This window comes from Solanum verrucosum, unplaced genomic scaffold (assembly GCF_900185275.1).
Source record: "Solanum verrucosum unplaced genomic scaffold, falcon-dt-bn FXZP01000306.1, whole genome shotgun sequence".
In the NCBI taxonomy this organism is placed as follows: domain Eukaryota; kingdom Viridiplantae; phylum Streptophyta; class Magnoliopsida; order Solanales; family Solanaceae; genus Solanum; species Solanum verrucosum.
Window position 1 is genome coordinate 218061 of NW_026020398.1, and position 23087 is coordinate 241147.

Here is a 23087-nt window from a genome sequence, read left to right on the forward strand (position 1 = left end):
CTCTGGACAGAATCAAACCCAAAGGGAGAACAAAAAAAAAGAGAGAATAAAGCACACATAGAGATTGAAAAAACTAATACTAACAAAGTTTATATTACATAGTATATTATATATCTTTATTTATTTTTTTTGGTTTTAGAAGAAAAAAAATACCATTACAAAAAGTCTAAAGGAGAGAATTATGAGAAGGGAGTAAGTAAGAAATGATTTTAGATAGTTGATGGATTTTTTTCTTTATAGAAGTTTCTCATCAAGTAGTGGTGTTTTTTTCAAAAAAAATAAAAAATAAATGTATATATATTTGTATATAAAAATTAGGGTTTCTTGAAGTCTCTTTCCATTGAGTCCAAAATTGTGGGGTCGCATGCGCGTGGGTAGGTGGCATTGTGGGAAGCACGTCGCTATCTCTTGACCCCACCGTATTCACGCTCGGTAAAAACTTATCTGCATTGAATCGTATTAATTTATCGTAATAATATATCGTGAAATTTCATGAATGGATTTATTGAGAATAAAGTATATATTAGTATTATTTCGTGAAGATTTATGTTAGTCGCGCCATGATCGAGTTTATGCTAAATTAATAGATGTGTAAAATGTATTTAATATATATATATCACCCGTTTATAGTTTTCATATGTTACTTATTTTATTAATTCATTTAATCATAGATTAACATGATTTGGTAAAAGCATCAATACATACTATTAAAAATATAGGCGTTTTCACGTGAATAAATGAGAAATTTATGCTATAAAAAATATTTCTTCTACCTATTTCAAACAAACTAGCTCAATGAAAAATTCGGAAATAGATTCTCAAAGAAATACTGAGAATATGCATTGAACATTTTTTTTTCACTACTCAATCAAAATATTTATGTTTCTTTTTATTTAATAATTAAACTTCATCTTATATATATATGCTAATAGTTTAAAGAAACTTAATATCGCAAATCATGTCTGGCATGCTAACGAATAATTTATATTATTTTCATTATAAACTCATTTTTACAGAGATAGTTATCTACTGATATCGTTAAGATGACCTAAAATCTACAACAAATTAAAAGTTCACATAATTTTGTATGTAAGTTTAAAAATTTTAACCTATATTTACTGATAATATAAAAATATTTACAGTATTTGTGTGTTTAATCTATTATAATAAGTAGCCTGCCTTATTTAAGTATTAACTAATTTCACTTATTCTTTTATGAATAATTACTCTTAATTGTTTTCTAATGCCAACTGTGTACGGTTGAGTTAACGACTTTGTCTTTAGCCTATTCAATTATGGATATGTAATCATTGACGTTATTAATAATAATGTATTTTTTTTAATTATTAATTGAACAATAGTATAATTTGTTTTGGTAGGTAGTATAAAATAATAAATGGTTGAATATAGTAAAAAAAGAAAAGAAGGCAAAATGCTCACATCAACATAATATAAAATGGTACCATTATAAAAACATATATATGTACTAGAGTTGTGAAATTTAATTGGTGGACTTTGCCATAATGGATAATATTTTTTTATATATTTATTGGACAAATTAATTAAAGTAGCACGAGAGAAAAATCTACATAAAATAAACCTTGTTGTTTTCTTTAAGTTGTTAGATTTTCAATCTAAGTAGTGTTCCATTAATTTGGGACCTTCCAGGTGGTATTTGCTTCTATGTTCAAATCAAATCTTTAGTGTGTATATTAGCCATAATATAAGTGTTTACATATCTAGTTAAACAACAATTAAGGTTTTGTCAAGTTGTTTTGTTACAAATTCTAACTATCACAATAAATTGATCATTAAAGTTTGATAATTCTAACAGATTGTCATAAACGTTAAAAATATCAACAAAAGAAATCAAGTTGATTCGATATTCAATTTATTTTCCTTTATCAGATTTCGATAAATATCTTATTCTTCTCTACATATATCATCGCAAGAAATATAAATTTGTTAACGAAGAGCACAAAAGGTATTAATCTTGACTTGACTTTGGTTAAGTTTTTCCAATGTGACATTAATTATCCACACGTGTACTAGCCTTCAAAATTGCCAGCACAATTGTGAAATTAATGCCAATGTTCATGTGGCCTAAATAAAAATTAGTTGGAAGATATTTATTACGTATAAAAATATTTACAAAATACTTAATATTGAAGTATATACATTGCACATACGAGAGCGATTGTGAGGTGTTAAAATACACTGTTAATAAATGTATATTGCGACATATAATTAAAGTACGGAGTACATATTTTGGTTAGCTATAGTTACTGAATTAAAAAAAAAAATCTTTACAAAAATCAAGTACCTAAAATAAGTTGATCATATTTGATATAAATCTCGTATCTACACTTATATATTATGTTGATACAGATATAACACGAATTTTAAAGAGTCTGCGCAACATATATATTAATGAAAAGATTCTCCTCCTGTTATATGCACCAATTGTGTTGTCTGTGTTGTGAACCAAGATAACTCTATAAGGCTATATGGGCTAGACGTGGTAGATGAGACTGATTCAGTTGATATTATTCGGTCGAGTAAAATGTTGGAGAGTTTTATATGGGATCCAGGCCCAATTAGCTATTGTTAAAAAGGTCTAGAGATTAGAAAGAACGGTTAGGCAAATTATGTCGAAGCTTTGGCCTTCAATTATCTTTCATCCCCTTTCTCTGTTCTAGTATCTCATCCCTTTCAAGTTACCTTCTTCTATGCTAATCTCTCCTTAGTTAACGTACTATTATTTTTTAGTGCATATATGCTTGTAGTAACTTGTATTTAGCGATAACAATATATATCAATGTTTGTATAGGAAATCGGGTTTGTTTCATTGGTGCTTTCATCCAGAGGTCTTCAATAGAGGACTAACTATCTCGAACAACTGAAGATTCGTGGTCGAAGAATCTCGCTGAAATTCGTTCAATGTTACAGAAGTTGGTCGGAAAAGTTGCAACTGATAGGTGCCAAAACAATGTTTCGATGAATGAGAAAAGAGATCTAGCTCCGGCATTATCGATGTTTCGTCATAAGTATGCTTCAATAAAATTTGGACTATTCAATAGTGATAATCCAAAGGCATGGATTTCCCAGGCTGAACACTACTTTGAATTCTATGAAATTGCAGAAAAGTATAAGTTATGTCTCGCCTCATTGTATCTCGATGGGGAAGCTTTGGAATAGTATCGATGGTTTTTCTGGAACAACCAATTGGCAAATTGGAAACACTTTACAGCGAAGGTAATAATTCGATTTCAAAAACGGCATATAGAATCACAAAGATGTCACTCAGCCAATAGTCTGCAGGTATCTTTTGTGATTGACTGTAGTTTTGAGGATGTCTCGTCGGGATATGATGACTTTGATGTACTTGAGGGGATAATGTAACGACCCTAAAAACGAACTAGTGAAACTAGAGCCTCACATGTGAGTTTGGAGTTGAGAACTTGATGAAATGATGAGAAATGACCGTGACGTCCGGAAACTAGTCATTTGAACTAGTGAGTTATAAGGGTCAACTTTAAATGGTCATATCCTTTAGCTCAAAATGAATTAGGTGGACCTTTACCTATCCAATTAAAGGTCTTTGAGTCCTCTTTCCAACGCCACCGAGTTTGCCCAATTCCGACCTTGGAGTAAAAAGTTATGCCCGAAATATTGAAGCACTGTCAGGCTGGAAAAAAAAGGGCGAATAAGACGGGAAGGGACAGAATTTTTAAGTTAAGACTTTATGGGTCCTTAGTCCTTTTCCAAAATTGACCCTATGTTATTTTATTCTTTTCCTAGCAACTATAAGACCTTTTTATGACTTAATTCCTTTCATTTAAGTCACTCCTCTTAAATTAAAAAAAGAAACTCATCTCCTTTCATATATTTCTCTCTAACTCAAGGAAGAAGAGGAGTTGGAGCTAGGATTGAAGATTTCGAGTGCTTCTTCTTCAATTTTCGTGGGTTTTCAACTTAGAGGTATGGGGATCCTTATCCTTGATTATTCTTTCTTTCAAGGAACCCAATCAAAAGGTTTTCAAGGTTTTTCAAATACACACAAAAACCTATTTCGATTCTAGGATGGGTTCTTGCATAAAAAGGTTTTAAATGATGATTTATATGGTTATTAATGATTATTAATGGTTTTTAGAAAGAAATCCCCATGAACCCATGTCTTCTCAAATTCTCTAAATTTGGCCTAAAGTGGGTGTATTGATTTTGTGTAATTGATGGACGATTATTGTGTAGATTGTTGCGGACTGTTCATATATGTATTTATCTATGTGGAATTGTTAAGAATTGTTAGTGAATTGAAGGATGTGGGATGTTAGCCTTGAATGGGCAAAATTGTGAATTGGTCTTCATGTTGATTATTGGCTTATGCTTAGCTTAGCTTGTATAGTTGAATGTTGTTATTATCATTGTTATTGTATTGTTAATTGTTGGAATATGAGGATGATGAAGATAGTCATGGAAAGAGGGTAAGTTGATCAAACTTGATAAATATTGTATAATTGGCATGGAATTGAGTATTGTGGCTTATGGCCTTTGAAAAGGGTGGTAAGATGGTTTGATCTCTTAGTATTAATATAATTGTTATTGGTTGGTTTGATCCACCTTTGGTGGAGGTGGTTATTTGTTGTATTATTGTGAATTGAGGTCATGAAGGGCATTATATAAATGTTATTATATTGTTGTATTATTATACACATATGAGGCTATATGTAAAGTCCTATATGAAGCTATATGTAAAGTTTTATGTGAAGCTATATGTGAAGGTATGGTGTGAATGAGTTTTATGTGAAGTTATATGTGAAGGTATGATGTGAATGAGTTTTATGTGAAGCTATATGTGAAGGTATGATGTGAATGAGTTTTATGTGGAGCTATATGTGAAGGTATGGTGTGAATGAGTTTTATGTGATCTTGTGATGATCCTATGTAAAGTGGATAGCATTGTGAGTTAAAGTATGACTTCTCATGATGTATATATGAAATGATGTTGGATTATGAAGTATCCTTAAATGAAAATGTTGTGACTTGGTTGGTAGACTAAAGTGTCCCTCCTTGTTACTTAAAGTCTTGAATGCATAAATGTGTGAAGTGGGCAGAACTAAGAAATGGTGCCCTTTCTATAAATGCTAAAAGAGGAATTCTAGGCTAAGACTTGAATCGGCAAAACTAAGAAATGGTGCCCTTTCATAAGTCTAGCTTTCCTAAGTAAATGTAAAACCATGAAATCGGTAGACATAATGGTGGTAGCCCTTCTCATGTGTGAAATGATGAACCTTGGACCGGTAGGCTTAAGGCACCCTTAATGAAAAATCGGCAGGCCTAAGGCACCCTTTCAGGAGGATTTAATGAGCTATTCTTAATGAACCTTGATCGGTAGATCCTTGTGGTGCCCTTCTTGGTAGATGTGCTATGGGTCGGTAGACCTAATGATGGTGCCCTCTCTAGCACATACATGTGAATGAAATTACTCCATGGGAACTAAGGCTAAGCACCGAGTGGATATGGTTAAGATGGTAGCTCTCCCGAGTATTAGGCAAGAGTACAATGAACATCTTTGGATATCCCCTAAACCATGTGCCTACATAGGATGTGTCCTAGTTCTACCCTTGGCAAGTAGAACACCTTCCACGGTGTAGGGTTTTATGACACCGGATTCCATGTCTAGCTCGCATGGTCTATGTCGGTTAATGCCTATTCCCATCACGTAGGATGTGCACTCTAGTTATTGGATAGGTTCTACAACGTGTAGGTAGTAGTATGGGATGCTATCTACACATGGCACGAGTAGGCTTTGAAGATGCTAAAGTGAGTTCCCTAAGCCTTAATGGCTAATGTATGAAAGTCCTCTAAATACATGAATGTCTCCAAAATGGTTTCTTAAAGAATGTTGGTCTATTGATGTTAGGTTGTGAAGGAAATGTCCTTATCTAAGGTAATCTTGGGGAACACTTAAGTGTGCTTGAAGAGGTTGTATGGGCGGTCACTTCTTGTCTCACTCAAGTGTGTCTTAAGATTATATTAGGTAGAGGTTCTATGGTAATGAAATGACATATGTTCTTTTAAAGTTAAGCATGGGTTGTATATGAACATATGTTGAGTATATGTATGGTTGGCTATGGTCTTATATGTTAATGTTGACTTGTATTATGTCTCTTATACTTATAAAGGAAAGGTTTTATCAAATGATATGAAAGCATTTACTTCCTTGAAAATGTCCTTTTTGGCATGTTTTTGCATGGTCTCCATACTTAGTACTTAATTGTGCTAACCCCTTTCTTTCCCTTTTTGGACTAAAGTGTAGGGACTTAGAGATGATGACATGTCATGGCTATTTGATAGGTTTCTAAGTGTTGAAGATGAAGACTTTGTGAGTCCTCATATATTCGAGGACAATACCCCATATGTTCTTTTATGTCTTTTTAGTATTGTTTAAGTTGTGTATGGGATTAGTCCCGAATTTTGTACTCTAAAGTATTAGATGGTTTTGAGACATCATGTGGAAAGTCTTCCGCTTGCTATTGTTTCTTTTTTTATGAAATGTGTTCTTGGTAAAGAAAGTTTTTAATTCCTTATGGTTTTAGTGTCTATGCGATGAATGAATTGCTAAGAGGCTTGTATTAGACCTCTTCGAGGTCGAGTACGCCGGTTACGACTAGGGGGTGCTCCCGGGTCGTGACACAAGTATTGCATATGTTTCTCCGCAATGGAGTGATGTAACCAATCCACCTTTGTCTCAAAGTAGTAACGAGCAACATGAAGGCAACAAGAAAACCCATGTGCCCAAGGTGTTTGATGACTTGTCTGAAAGATCCAAAGACGCAAATTTCGTTGATATATCCTGCAAGCTTAGTCAGCATGAAGTTGAGAATACACACAAAGTGTGTAAGTTGACAATAAAAGATACTACTAACATATTTTTTCCTAATGATCTGGCATATTTTGTCTCTCCTACTGCTGAGGCAACTGATTGTGAAAATGATGTTAAAAGTGAAAACAAGAATGATGAAGAAGAAATTGTTACCATCAAAGATGGAAAAATTTACCATCAACATGGACTCGAGCTTGCTCAATGCTGGAAGAATATGTCTTCAATTCCTTCAACTTGCAGTTATTCTGTCACGATTCAGACTGTCATGATTGACACCCACACTAACCCTCCGGTGGGAGAACCACTACTACAACCCAACTACACAACTTAACCAAATACTACGTATTTAAAAATACGAAAACAGGTTTAAATGACTATAAAAATGGAGTTCCCATAAACTCCAAGGTTTTAACAAACAACTAACCAAACTAATTGTGGAAGAACAACCCCTATATAGAACCTGAAAGTTATTGTACCAAAACTCTACTAACAACAAGTCTAAGAACAAGGGGAACAACCCCGAAACTAAACAAACACTTTAAATAAATAGTGTGAGTCCGAAAAGAATGGACTTAAACAAGAAAGATCCATGACAACCTGAAAGAACTGGCTCACCCTTAAATCCAGTCACGATCAATAGTCACTTAGTTGAGGCATATCAATAGCCACTTGAAGATACCCTGTACTCAACAAAGAACAAACAAGTGCAGTATCAGTACACAACCACAGTGTACTGGTAGGATCACGCGGCTATCCGAATAAGTGAAACACATGCAAGTAACCACAACATTATAAAACAGGCATATACCGAACATATACAATATTAGTCATTTTTTCAGGATCAATGTAGCATTCCACGTTCTCAATAATACACATTGGTTATCATTTTAGAACAACAAACAGTCTTTTAATCTCAATCACCATTAGATATGAACGTAATCATCACAAGAAAATACACAACACAATTAAATGGTCCTCTCACGAAACTCAATTCAATGGTCCTCTCATGAAACCCAAACCCAAAATATTAGTGTACCGATTTGTGGTACCCGATCTAATGTTTATGTCGAAACGTAGCAACCGATCCCATATTTATGCTGGAACGTGGCAAGTGATCCCATATTTATGCCAGAACGTGGCAACCGATCCAAGTTAGTGTGTCGAAACATAACACATGATCCATTCAACAAACCACAATCACAATGTATATTCTCACAATCATACAACAAACGGTGATTCATGGCATATAATTATTCAATTATCCTCATTTACGATTAGGGTGATCAATAATGCAACATTCACATACATACATGCATTATAATGAGCAATTATAAACATATATCACACCAACATAAAATCACAACATCACCTACCTCAAATCCAAGTTTGAGTTCCCTAAGGTACTTGAATCTTCCCTGTCCGAATTCTTCCCGCTTGTTTGTGGTCTAAAAGCATACAATTAACTCAAGGATCAATAAACGAGGCCTAATTACCCGAATTATAATCAACATTATCAACCCTAGGCCAACCCAAGATCCCATTACCCAAATTAGGGATTTTCCCACCATCTAAATAATTCCAAAAACCCTTCCCCGACAATAATCACCTAAGAAATCAAGTTCTATGGATCGAAAAATGGATTCGGGGAATGAAAACCTTACCTTTAGCTTCAAGAATGGTGGAAAACTGTCAAGAAAACCCCTGGGGTCATTCCTTAGCTCACAAAGTCGAAAAGTGCAGAATAAAACAATTTTGGGGTTTATTTTCGACTTTAAGTCGCGTCTGTCCCGCTATGGCGGGACCCATCCCGCTACGGCGGCATGCACAGAGACAGAATGTAGGAATTTGAATTCCAAGCCTCATTTCACAACACACCTTCAACCCTTGACATTTAAAAACTACTTGTTCACGCTAAAATTATTTTCGGGAGTTCTACTCGCTCAGATTCAATTCTGTAAAGTCCTACGGGTTCCTTAACGTCTTAGCTATCTATTCATATAATGAAAATCATAATTAAATCACCCAGTTGTTACCAGATTCCCTAGACTTTACTGACTCCGATTTCGTCCAAATCTGGACTAGGTTAGGAAATTCCAAGTTACTACCAAAAGTTTTCTGATGTAGATCAAAGTGACACTACTTCAAGGAGGCCTTTCACAAGGAGTCAAGCTAAGGATCTTCAAGCATTGCAAGCTTTATGGATGAAGATTTAGAAGGCACCAACATGGAAGACTTGAAGATATTTAATATATTAAGTGCTTTACCATTTTAATTACCTTGTAATTAAAATGAAGGGAAATGAGTCTTTCTTCACTATTTTAGTTTTTAGTATAGATAGTAGATATTAGGGTTTCATAAATAGTTTTGGACATGTTATGCCTCTTGTGAGAATTTGGATGCCCTTTGTTGAACTTCAACATTTTGTCCTACAATTTGCAAGTAAGATTATTACTTTCTTGATGATTCTAATAGATTAGGTGTTTTTATTTCTCAATTAAGTGGTGTTTTTGGTTAGTTTCACCATTACATCTCTTAGTTGCTTAAATTTAATTGTGTCTATCTCTTTTATCTAGTTTTTTTTATTTCTATTTTATTTTTATCTTCTTGTTTCACATCATTTTTTGACCCCAATTCTTTCTCCATTGGCTTTTCTCTAACGATGGAATCAGGTCGTTACATATCCCAACCTTATAACTAGAGGTATAACCAATAGACTTGACCATGATGTGATTCTCCAGATTTTGAATCTTTTTCCACCTAATCAATTTGGCTTAGAGTTTCCATTTGATCCTTGCTCTAGTTTACTTACTATGTTCAATTTGAAATTTTGTGTTGCCTCTAGTGACTTGGATCATGATGAGTTCGCTATATCAAGTTTGAGAAATTCTTGCAGTTGTATATATACTGGGGATGGAAGAAATTTCCATGGTTTCTTATTGTCCAAATCAGGAGAGAATGTTATAGAGGAGAAAACAAAGGTTCCTCAAGAATTAGCTAACTGTTACTCCAAGCAGTCACCAATTATTCCGGTCAATAGAGTTGTTAAACTCTTGTGTGCTATGTTTGATCTAGTTTATAAATCAAGTGATGCATCGTGCTATATTCACTTTTAACCTGAACAATATCTTGATTGTGGTGCCTTTCCTTTTGATAGTATGGTAAATCATTTAGTCTATCTTTGTGTACAAACTTTTCAACATCGGCTTCCAAGATCACCTCCAAAACCACATTTCTCAACATTACTATTGGATTTCCTCACCCAAGTTGAGCAATCTGTTGAAATAGCACAGGAATTCGACTCTGATAGGCTTGTCATAATCGGTGGGGTTGATTACAAGACAAATGCTCGTTTATACGCTGCAAACTTAAGTAGTAAAATGCAGCCCGCAGCTACTGCACTTGCTGCAATATTACATGAGTGGAAGGTATTAAAGTTAAGAAATAGATTTAAGATAAAACTTCAAGTTGTGCACCAAACTGGTTATACGTTCTATGGTGTCATTAATATGTTCAATTTGGTTGTGCGCCATAGATTACATCATGGCTTAGCTACAATGGAGAGACTTGGTGGAGGTAGATCTTCCAAAATTGTTCATCGGTACTTAAAGGTGGACAATTTTAACTTTGATGGGTCGAAGCATGTTAATAAGTATCACCTGCATCATATATCAATTGATAGAAAAGGAATTGATGTGCTTAGCTATATCAGTGAGTTTCTGTTTGTTAATATGTCAAATGTTCCTCGTGTTGCTGTTAGTAATGTTTCTAAGATCGAAAGAATTATATATGGAAGTTTGAGTGATATCATTAGATGTTTTACTTATTTGCACATATATGAAATTATTACACATCTTTGTCATGTAATCTTGTGCAAAGTGATCAATGATTAGAAGGTAAGCAAGACTGATGAAGTCAATTCTGGAATCCTCCAAGCTGCCAACCAAATCTTGATACTGTTCATAAAGGTTTTCGCCAGTAATATCCAAGATATTTAAATACTTTAGATTATCCGATGAAGTTTACTGACATGAACTTTGAGGACAAGGTTCTTTTGCAGGGCGGGAGTATTGTTGTGAAACAAGATAACTCTATAAGTCTATATGGGCTAGACGTGGTAAATAAGACTGATTCAGTTGATATTATTGGGCCGAGTAAAATGTTGAAGAGTTTTATATAGGATCCAGGCTCAATTAGCTATTGTTAAAAAAGTCTAGAGATTAGAAAGAACGGTTATGCAAATTATGTTGAAGCTTTGGCTTTCAGTTATTTCTCATCTTCTTTCTATGTTCTAGTATCTCATCAATTTCTAGTTACCTTCTTCTATGTTAATCTCTCCTTAGTTAGCGTATTATTACTTTTTAGTGCATATTCTAGTAGAAACTTGTATTTAGCGATAATAATATATATCAGTGTTTGTATTAGAAATCGGGTTTGTTTCATTATATGTGTTGTGAACGCAGATGGTCCCTGAACTGTTGTGCATGGGGCTAAACTATGCAGAGGCCCAAGAATTAGATAGCCCAATAATAAATTGGCTTGGGATCCAGGTTGAATAGAGTTTATATGGTTGTCATCTGCGATTTTGGAAAATTATGTGTATTATGAAGAAACTGTCTTTTCCTCTCATCTTCTTTCTAGAGTCTTAACTTTTCATCCCCGTTCTTATCTCTATCTTTAGTTACTTGTTATTACAGTACTTCTCTTTGTAATTCAAGTGTTGTTATTATAATTTGGTTATCAATGAATATAATGTTTATGTATTTGTATTGAGAATTCGGATTTGTTTCATTGGTGCTTTCATCCAGAGGTCTTCAATGGAGGACCAAATATATCAAACAATCAAAGATTCAATTAAGGTCATGATGGATACTTTGTCAAAGGATCTTACTAATATTCATTCAATGTTACGCGAGTTGGTTGGAACCCTTACTATGAGTAAACCTGGAACTATGGAATTTCAACGATTTTTTGGTGAGAATCCAGAGTTATGGATTTCTCAGGCTGAATGCTACTTTAAGTTTTATGAGATTACATAAAACCACAAGTTATATCGATGGGACAGCTTTACAGTGGCATCAATGGCTTTTCCAAAACAAACAGTTGGCGGATTGAAAATATTTTACTGAGAAGTGTTGATTCATTTTCATAAATGCCATCTCGAATCGCAAAAAGAAAACTTGTCAAATCTTCAGGAGTGGAGCAATATAACAAATTCATCTATGCTTCAAAACTATGAGGAGAAATCTGAACGCAAAAGAAAAATGAATGCGCACGCATAAGGTGTTTGACGAAAAGTTGTTTGGTTACTTTCCCACATTATTTGTTGAGACGCATTCAGACACTCCAATTGAAATGGTTAGTGAAGAGGCTACAAATATTAAAAGTATTGTAGTCCAATTGTTCAATAAACATCCCCAAAGAGAACTGTCAGAGAGGTACGTCAATGTAATTGATCTTGATCGTGGCTCTAATGAACAACACACTCATGAAATTGAGACCTTGGAAGGTGCGATTTCTGCTGACGAAATAATACCTTATGCAGAATGTGGCAACTCTTATGGGGGAGAAGAACATGATGAAGGTAATTTACTGTTAAATGTTGGCGCGACTACCTTCGTTGTCCATGTTCAAGGAATTGCATCAAATCTCACTTATGGGGGAGAAGAACACGATGAAGGTAATCTACTGTTGAACCTTAGTGAGACTACCATCGTTGTTCATGTTCAGAAAATTGCATTAAAATAAGGAAGAATTGCTTACTTGTGAAGTTGTATGATTGGGAGCATGTATGCGGTGTTAAAATGAATGTTACAAGCAGTGGTAATGTGATAACTCCTCGTGCGACTTACAAGCTATTGTGGAACCTTATATTGAGGTTTTCTCTTTATGGCCTTCATACTCACCTTGAAGAACAATACATGCATGATTTCTCAATTGAGATATGTTGGGTGTGGAATGACATGGTGCTACTCTAGATATGCTTATATAATTATTGTCATGTGTTGGCCGATGGGCATCAGTTATTACAAATATGAGTTCACTTGCTACATGTACAAGGAATGCATGCAATAATTTAATGATGCTTTGTTTTTGGGTGGAAATTTCTAATTCAACCATAATAAAGTGGCATCAACAGAGTAATAGTTTGGCTTTATGTACTATTAATAAAGAAGGATGGAAGAGAAAGGTGGAAAAAATCTCTTAAAGCTTGAACATGGGCTGCAATATCTCAACTTAATAGAAGAGTCTAAGTTTGAAGATGAAAATGCCTATTATGTGATCATTGCAGATAGTCTTGGTCGATCAAGTTTGGTGCAAATTCACATATATCAATATTGCTCTTATTGGTGGAAGATGATGATTCCCATTGCTATATTATCATGACTAAAAATAGATGCTAAGAAGTTTCTAAGAATTGCTTACTTGCTATTAACAATATTGAGCAGATACCACTACAATTTATGCTTTACTCGAACCTTGAGGACAAGGTTCTTTTTGAGGCGTGGAGTATTGTTGTGAAAGCGGATGGTCCCTGAACTGTTGGGACTGGGGCTAAACTACGCAGAGGCCAAGAATTAGACATCCCAATACTAAATTGGCTTGGGATCCAGGTTGAATAGAGTTTATATGGTTGTCATCTGCGGTTTTGGAAAATTATGCATATTATGAAATTGTCTTTTCCTCTCATCTTCTTTCTAGAGTCTTAACTTCTCATCAACATTCTTATCTCTATCTTTAGTTATTTGTTATTACAGTACTTCTCTTTATAATTCAAGTGTTGTTATTATAATTTGATTATCAATGAATATAATGTTTATGTATTTATATTGAGAATTCAGATTTGTTTCAGTCTGATTGATGATTTTTAACACAAAAAATACGTTTCTCATGATGTGTGAAAAAAAAAATAGTATGGTGTCAAATTGATACTGTCAAATGCACATGAGAGAAAAACGTGGCATTTTATTAATAGCTCAATATTTCACAAATTTATTGATTTGTTACTTTTTTTAATTCCTAATATGAAACATTATCAATTGAATAATACAGATAAAATAGATATCGACCTTACCTTACTAAAACATAAGATAAGATAACATTGTTTTTAAAAAGTCATATAGTTTAATCTTTTGTTATGAGTGAGTTCATTGCTTATATGGTTACTTGATTATAATAATTATATAAAAAAGTTTCTTATTATTATTTTGACGGGGAGACTATATTCTTCAAAGTTGAGCTATTCATCCCCACCCACCCCAACAATAAAAAAAAAGTAAGAAAAAAAATTGAATAGGTAAAACCTACAGAGTAAAGGCACTTTTAACGTTTAATTTTCAAAGTTTAAAATGACAAGATTAGCATACTTAAATGTCGTGGAAATACGTACCAACCTAACATTTATCACTTTGCCAAAAATTGACATTTCAATATGATTTATATATAGGACTCATTTGTTTACATTAACAGTAGTATATTTAAATCTGAATGTATATTTAGATGATTAAAATGTTAGATTGTATATTTGAATTCTAAATGATTAACACCATTTGCTTTTTAATATTTGAATGTGCATGATTATTATTATAAAAAATAATAAATATATCATTCAAATAAATTTAAATTTAATATAATAAAATTATTTTTTATTAAAAAACTAATATTTATTTTGATTAGTGATGTTGGAGATGGTTTGTAGTGGTGCTACTAGCTAGCAATAGTGATGATGATTTGTGACAGTAGAGGTGATTAGTGTTGTAGTACTTATGATTGACACGATAATGGTGATTATGATGGTAGATGCGGATGGTAATAGGATTGACCGCAATAGTAGTAATGGTTGATAGTGATGATAAAGATAGCGTGGCGAGGGTGTCATCAGAGTAGTATTCTTATCCATCCTATCAAACGAGCCTTTTTAGACTTGTGGCTTGTTCAATAAGGTATCATAAATTAGGATACCAATTAGAAGTCAATTCGAATAGTGAACAATTCAATTTCGTGACGATTAGTAACCAAACCAAATGAAAGCTACTTTTAGAGGAAATTTTCAATGCACGAGACAAGATTAGTTTTGTGTTCATACAATGAGTCAAACATTCAAAATCATGTTGTAACTAAACAAATATTATTTCCCTTACAATTATTGTTCAATGAAGCCGGCACAAAGACATTGGTAATACTAACTGATTTTCAACATTTTTCAGTTAAAAAAACTGTAGTTGTCATCAGCATAACATTGAAATATATGCTTTTACTATACACGTCTATAAACCAAAAAAATAAAAACAATTCTTTTGTCAAGTTTTTACCACATTGCTTTCTGTATGATTTTTCAAACATATGACTAAAGATCTCTTCCGTTTCAACGCGAACATGATATCATTCTGTCTTTGATGACTTGACACAACATGGTGCCACCTTTTACCGATAAGAATGGAGAAGATAAGATTCCAGTTCTAACTTCTATGTGTTGTGTTTTGTGGTATGGCCAACCAATTTTAGTGATCCTGCCCCTCATCCATACATGAAATACATGAGAAACCTGCAAGAAAAAAAGCAAATGGAGATTAAGAACCCTTCTATGTTTCATCTCCGTCTCTTCGGTTTACTGATTTATGTTTCCAGGAAACAATGAAATGATTCTTAAGGAAACAATGAACTAATTATGTAATAGCCAGATTGAGTGCCACAGACCTAGTTCAGACAAAATGGCCATACCAAGACAGGCCAGATAACAACTACTCTACCACACCTCAATTCCAAAACTAGTTGAGATCAGCTATATGAATCCTCATTATCCATGTCGCTCCATTTAAACTAGTCTCAAGATACTCCATTTTGTTCAATTTCTCTCTAAGTCTGCATGAATTTCTAAAGATTGTAGATCTTTCAAAATGACTTACTTCCTTGTAACTTTTAGGTTTCCTTACTGCTTAAACAAATTCATTAACTATATTTCCATACCTATGACAACGTAGGACTGACCGACCGACCAATCTCAAGGGGCCTTCTTTCATCTTACATTGTACGCATGCTACGTGCACCTTCTGCTTCTGCTGAATGTGATTGTGTATAATCTTATTTTACCACACATACATCTTAACATACCCATTTTTTATTTTCCAACACTCATCTTGTGGATGTGGTTGACATTACGAGCTCAACATTCGCTCATTTATAGCATTGTTAGTCCTACAACTGTCTTATAGAACTGAGGTTTCACTTTGATAGGTTTCCTCTTATCAATAACACTCCAATGATACTTCTTGCAGCTATCTTATTTAATTCTATGTTAAATCTTCATCTATCGTATTGTTATCCTGGATAGTTTTTTTTATAAGTAGAGATAAAACACCTGAGTGTAGATATTAGGCATCAAATTCCTGGTCTAGTCTCATCTTAACTTCAGTTTTCTGATACTAGCTAAACCTGCAGTATATATATATATTCGTCTTACCTGCTGTATATATATCTATCTTACTCCAACGTATCCTAAAATCAATTTTCTTCAAAGCCTTTTTCCATAACCAAAGTTTTTTACAAACATTCTCGTTAGTTTATCAATTCATACAATATGGTCAGCATATCATGCATGCATCATGGATGTGAAATGGTTATACCCAGCTCTAATACATTGATTTAAATAGGTCTAATTTTTAGCATAGGCTCATAGATAGCCATCAATTGCCTCAATGATATCATCATGTCAGTAACTTCATTTGGCTTGTTGTAACCAATAGCCTCACTCTCATTAGCAATTTTGCAACAAAAAGTTAGTACCAAAAGAGAAAAGGTAACAGTGCAAGTTTACGTGGTTTCTCACTGTAGGATATATAGTTAATACCAAAAGAGAAAGGGTAACAGTGCAAGTTTACGTATTTTCTCACTGCAGGTATATATATATATATATAAAAGCAAGTCTTTGCATTCAGTATCTCGTATAAAAAATGTGAACTGTAGAATCCAAGTAGAGATGCTCACCTAAATATGTAGTATATTAGGAAAAAGGAAAGTACGAAGTATCCAACAAGTTTGCACACTTTCTGATTCGATTTCATCTCAAACACCTAAGAAAGTAAATGGATGTTAGACTAGCATCTGATAAAAGGAAATTACGGGAAAACATAGCATATCCTATAAGTATGTCAGACACAATCCCAAACACACACGACATAACAACAATATATATCACGTGTGCTTACCATCTTGAACCGATCCATAGTTCCTGACATGATTCCCCTAGATGAATCCATCTCATTCCCCTAATGGAAATAATCCAAAAAAGAAAAAGTTAACAAATAGTGTACAAAAAAGATTCAAAAAATAGCTGCATTACCGAAAAAGTTAACCAGTAGTGTACAAAAAAAGATTCACAAAATTAGCCGGCTTACCATTCGGTCTAGCATCTTGTTGTGGGTCTCCACCTCCTCATGTATGTCACCTGTTAACTGGCAAATATATTATCAATGCCTCGAAGAACATTTAAAATTACATAGCAGATATGCTGGAACTCCAAAACTAATATCATTAGTGTTCAAGAATATTACACATGATATGACAACAGAAAGAACAGCTTTCATTTATAAAGCTCTGAGCATCATGTCATAACTTTTTTATGCACGCACATATGCAACTTCAGTAGGAAAAAGTTTTACAAAAATGTAGCTTTCTCAGTGAAAGTAGCACCAGAAATTTGAGCATGAATGATTAAACTCCAGAGGGTCAATAACACTGAGCACACATTGTTTCTCCAACTTCCTGATTTTCAGTAGCACTTGTATTTTTGGTGCAAGGAGAAAATACCATGTTGTATTGATAGTTGGTAAAACTTGGTGGAAGATAATGTATGACTCAAGCAGAGTCACAAGCACATTTTGAACTTAATTTTGGTCACTTGGTGTTTATTAATGAAACTTTTTGACTAGTCAAGAGAAAAACAGTAGCATCAGACAATGTGGTCCATAAGATAGCAATGAAACCTACCATGGACAGAAGCATGATGTTGCAGTTCAATGACAAACTGTTAGTGAAATTGTCATCATATTGCAGTAATACGTCAACCATCTGGGACCATCCTTTGCTGACACCTCACATAAGGACTGAGTGACAGCTCTTGAAGGTGAACGGAATGTTTCTCCTTAGTCAATGATATTATAAGTTTGTAATTAACAAAAATTCTAGGCACGACCACTTTGGTCAAGTAGATCAAAGATAAGATGCTATGTATATAGGCCATATTGCTCTTCAAAAGTTCTAGCTCTTCTTTTTCTTTTTTCCACAACAATAATGTTCACCTTAAAGAGTTGTAGTGATAAATAATACACAACTGTTACTCTGCAGGTCCAATGACATCTAACTCAAAGAGTTGTAGTCATAAATAATGTTCCTGAAAGTCATCGCTTCATTACTTAAAGTGAAGAAGCGAGTGTTAGCGCTTCAAGTGTGAATTCACCACTTCATTGAAGTGTGTTTCAACAACGATGCGCAAAGTAATATCAAGGGGAAGTGGCCAGTTCTTTAGATCTCACTTTGAAGGAGTTGAACCAGTATTGACATATTGAATACTGAATTTGTCACTACCTCCATCCCAATTTATCTGGTGATGTTTAATTGGGCACGGTGTTTGATAAAAAAGAAAGACTTTTGAAACTTGTGATTTTTATGTGATGGAGGGAGTATTTTAATTGCAATTTGAGCAATATACTGCTAAATTCATATATGTTTGGTATTTTCTAATGTTGTGAATTGTGTGCTTCATTACAAAGAATTGTGTGGTTCAGTTCAAGTGTTTCACCTAAACCATAAAGAACCTTGTTGTTTTTGCACTTACGCCTTTAAAAATAAAAGTTGATAAACTTAGTTAGTGCACCAGCACCAAGGATCATGCAGGGGCGGACCTACAGAGGCAAGTGGGTTCATATGAACCCACTTCGTTGAAATATAACACCGTATATATATATATATATATTTGATCAGTTTTTAAAATTTTATATGTATATATTAACTTTTGAACCCACTAACACAAGTGTGACCCTTGGCAGAGTAGTGAAAAGGGTTCAATTTTCCCAGCCAGCCCAAGTTCGAATCCCTGTTGCCACATTTTAGTTTTATTTTTTATATCTTGAACCCACTTCGTGAAAATCCTGGGTCCGCCACTGGGATCATGTACAACATAACTAGGTGGGCATTTAGTTTGAGGGATTACGAAAGTAGTCAATATAAAATCCTGCAGAGAAAGCAACATTTGGTCGGGGTATAAAATAATGTCCATATTAAGTGGTGCACAAATTTGTGCATTACTTATAAGAGTATAAAAGAAAAAAATATTCTTAAAGTAAGCAATTGCTGCATAATATTCCTTGTATTACTATTCATCGCATAACAATACCTACATTATTATTTACCACATAACGACCTCTTTATTATTATGCGTCATACAATCAATCCTTGCATTATAAGAAAAAATTTGTTTGCATTATTAATTTACAATCCACAATAACTAATATGTGAACCAAACTCAAAAGTATTAACTTTTCGTGGTTTTTGAAAATTCTGCTTAATTTCAAAGATAATGAAGCTTGGGCAGAAACCACAGCTACTCAATGGAGTATATGCTCTAAAACAAAGAGAGGAGGTAATATAGAAAATGGGCGGAAAGAAGATAAATAAAATATTGCAAAACTTACTTTCTTTAAAAAGCTGACTCTGTCTTGTAAGCTATCCACAGCTTTGTCATTGTCTCGTTCATCAAGATCACGGGGATAGGAAGATGAAGCCCTTATACCACCTTCCTCAATACTATCATAGTTATCAAAGAGAGCAGCTCTATGGGCCCGATGATCCCTGTGGACCAAGAAGTTCAAATGCAATTTCTAAGGCCATGAAACAAGAATAACAGAGACTTCTGGATATTATGTGTTTGCAGGCAGTAAAGTAACTACATCTATTTATTTGCTATGTATCTCATTGTACAAGAGACACCCTGCAAAAAGAGCATTCACTTGGCACATAAAAAATGAGATCATGATAACTGAAATGCAATTTTTTCATGTCTTCTATCTTCTAACCCCAGTCTAAGCTTCATCATATGTCACAATACACCCCCAGCTATCCAAATTATTTCTCAAAGTTACGCATTATGAAATCCATCTCAATGCATTTAAGCTGGCATCTTAATCCATCATATTGTCACAATCATGAATTATTCTTCCCAGGTATTTAGCCAACATCTCAACATTGGTAGGCTGGTCGTAAGCATCTATTACAATAGTGCTAATTGATTTCCTCCTTCAGACTAGACAAGTTCCTGTTTCAACACTCTTTGAAAGAAGTAATTCAGATACTCTCAAGTATGTTCACACCAAGCTGTTCGACTAACTTCCATAGCAATGATTTAACATGAGCCCAGAAAGAACAGGGGCATCTGCCTGTCTTTTAAGAAGCAGCAAATCGAAACCACAACAACTATGTCAAACTGCAAAAGGTCAGATGAATGTGCCACTAAAATAGACAATCCCTCCATCCCAAGGTTCCTCCTTTCCTTCTTTGATGTCTGAACATTGTTGCTTTTTCCACAGATAGAACTTCTCATTCCAAAACTACCCATAACTTTAAGGTAAAGGGCATAATTCTTGAAAGCCTTTTATATATAAGGGCAATTGTGGACTCGACATGTAAACTTCCACTTCTTAATTTTGTGAAAGATTTAAAAGTGCCACTACTTATGATCTATGGAAGATACTATGAGCTGAGTGCAAATTCCACGTAAATCTTTGAATTTAAGAAAGAAATATGATATGACATTCACACTGACACCTAGCAGAAGGCTTGTGTCTCATGGTAACTGCGTCAGCAGAGGCGCCATATTATGACACATTTTTCTAGTCTCAGCAAAAACTCAACTTTCTTTAGTTGAAACCAAGGAATACCTTACCATTGATATAACATGCAGACAGAACAAACAATTTCCCTAAAGTTTCTCAGATCTAATAAACTCCCAGTATGTATTTTGCTTAGCTATCCAACGGAGAAATAGATGATACAGAAATATTCACTAGTTCCATGATTTATAGAACTGGTAATCAAGCAGTCCTGGAACGAAAGTTTATCACGGGAAGTGAGATCAAGTTTAAGTCACTTAGGAGATGAACCCAACAGATGATCTGATCCGGAATACTTGTTTGACAACTATTTTGGTAATAGTGGTATCATTAAAGCTACAAATCTTAAGACGAAAGAAACCCCTTCTCTGATAACTTGTTATTCAAAATTTCCTTTCAACACAGTAGAAATACAGGAACTAACTGCTGTTTCATTTCACAAATGTTGAAGTACCAATTCAGAGAACAAATTTTAGCATTTCTTGTTGATTAGAAAAGCAACTCCAAATTGCAGACAGAAAAATGGCATCCAAAATCACACTCTCAAGTTTAGAGCATTGGTTCAAAAAAACTTATCAACATAGCATAAACCTCAAAGTGGAGAGTTCAGCTCACTTAACGTATTTAACCTGTCCAGTATTTGAATCTAACATTCAGATATATTTTAACAACCCATTCATCCTATGTCAACTTTTATATTAAATCCTCTCTGGTGATTATTGCTGCTATTAATAATCTTGACCGAGTTATGTGAAAACCTTCATATTATCATTTCACCAGGTCAAGCACAATTAGAAAGGGAGCCAGAAATGCACCATCTATTTCTTTAACCTGAAATGGACCGATAAACATTCTATTCTTTCTTCAAGTTTAGTGGTTACGATATCATTGGGCGATCTTACGTGCAAACTAACTCTCCTTGGACAAGGGACTTCAAATCTTCACGGCATAGCCCCAACACTCGAACTGATCAAATTTGTTTGTCATATTGAGATTCTTTTTTCATTTTTAATGTCAATTAACTTAAATGGAGAGTTATAACGTCACTATATTTGCTAAACCAATAATCCCAATAGCATTTGAGAATGTTAATGTCATGAGATAACCCAGCAATTTCCTACACAATTTTGAACTAACCATGTCCTTGAAAGGGGAAAAGAAAGAAGAACACAAACTACTCTTTCTATCTCATTTTATATGACAGAGGCACTATTTGGGGAGTCTTAACATTCTTTTTAATCAGTGTTGTCCGCTTAAGCCCTGAAGCAACGCACAAAACATGTTGAGCGGTTCACCTCATCATCAAGGCTCTAGGACATACTTTTCCTTACCGATGAGCATAAATCTGAAGACGAGACACTAAACAATTGATATTTCACTTTTATCTTAGTTATTTTTTTTTTCAATTTCTTTGTCTATATATTTGTTATTCATGCTTATGATTATTAATCTTGGAGTACACATACACATTTGTATTTTTTTTTCTCCATTTATGCCTTTCTTCAATAAAGCTAACCTTTATTTGTGCTTAAAGCTCCAAAAGACCTTGTAAATTTTATTTCAACTTAACTAATTAGTACATCACTATCACATTCACCAAAAATATTAGATACCTTGACTCTATTCATCATTCTTTTCCGCAACTACAATTGCACGACAATGCAGAAATACTCCAAATTGTGAATGCGTTTAACAGAGAATCGCAGAGACTGACTGACCTCCGATAACTCATTGCAGAAACCGCCGGTCACAGTTCTCGCCGGTGATCCGGTTGAAACTATGCATACACGACAATGGAAGATTCTAGAAGCCGGAAGTAGAAGTCTGTAATTGGAATCAGAAGTTGGACCAGCAATTGCAGATCTGGAAATTTTCAGAGGGAAAAATTGGTACTTTTTTGAGTGATAAATACAAATCGAATTGGAAATGTTGGGAAAAGCGACTGAAATTTGAGTTACAATGGCGAGAGAAGAATATTGGACGTGTCGGTGAATAATAAAAAAATATACTATAGGTTATTATATTAAATTAATATACATTTGATATGAAAAATTAAGTGAAAAATGGATTTTTTTTATTACCTAACATTCTATTACTGATGATAAAAAAAAAATTGTTGTCTGTATACCTAACTTAAATTTATTCAAATAGTGATATTTTATTTTATATGACGGTAAATGAAATGTTTCTTAAATAGAAAAGAAATGGTCATTTTAGATTTCTTATATGTAAAAATGAAAAATGGTTTATAAGCGTGTGTAAGGATTATATGGCTCTACCATGAGAATATCAATCAGAGGTCTCGAGTTCAATTCATATGC

At 33.9% G+C, this 23087-nt stretch overlaps 1 protein-coding gene and 1 pseudogene across 1 annotated transcript; one reads left to right on the forward strand and one right to left on the reverse strand.

The window, feature by feature from the left end:
• Positions 1-11700: 11700 nt before the first annotated feature.
• Positions 11701-12631, forward strand: LOC125839407 (uncharacterized; annotated as a pseudogene).
• Positions 12632-15372: 2741 nt separating this feature from the next.
• On the reverse strand, positions 15373-22706 carry LOC125839646 (bet1-like SNARE 1-2). Its single transcript, XM_049518640.1, has 6 exons — positions 22485-22706; positions 19573-19729; positions 17278-17334; positions 17089-17148; positions 16868-16953; positions 15373-15428 (listed from the first exon to the last, which is right to left on the reverse strand). The coding sequence occupies exons 1-6, from the start codon at positions 22496-22498 to the stop codon at positions 15401-15403; spliced, it is 402 nt and encodes a 133-aa protein (XP_049374597.1). The 5' UTR covers positions 22499-22706; the 3' UTR covers positions 15373-15400.
• Positions 22707-23087: the final 381 nt, after the last annotated feature.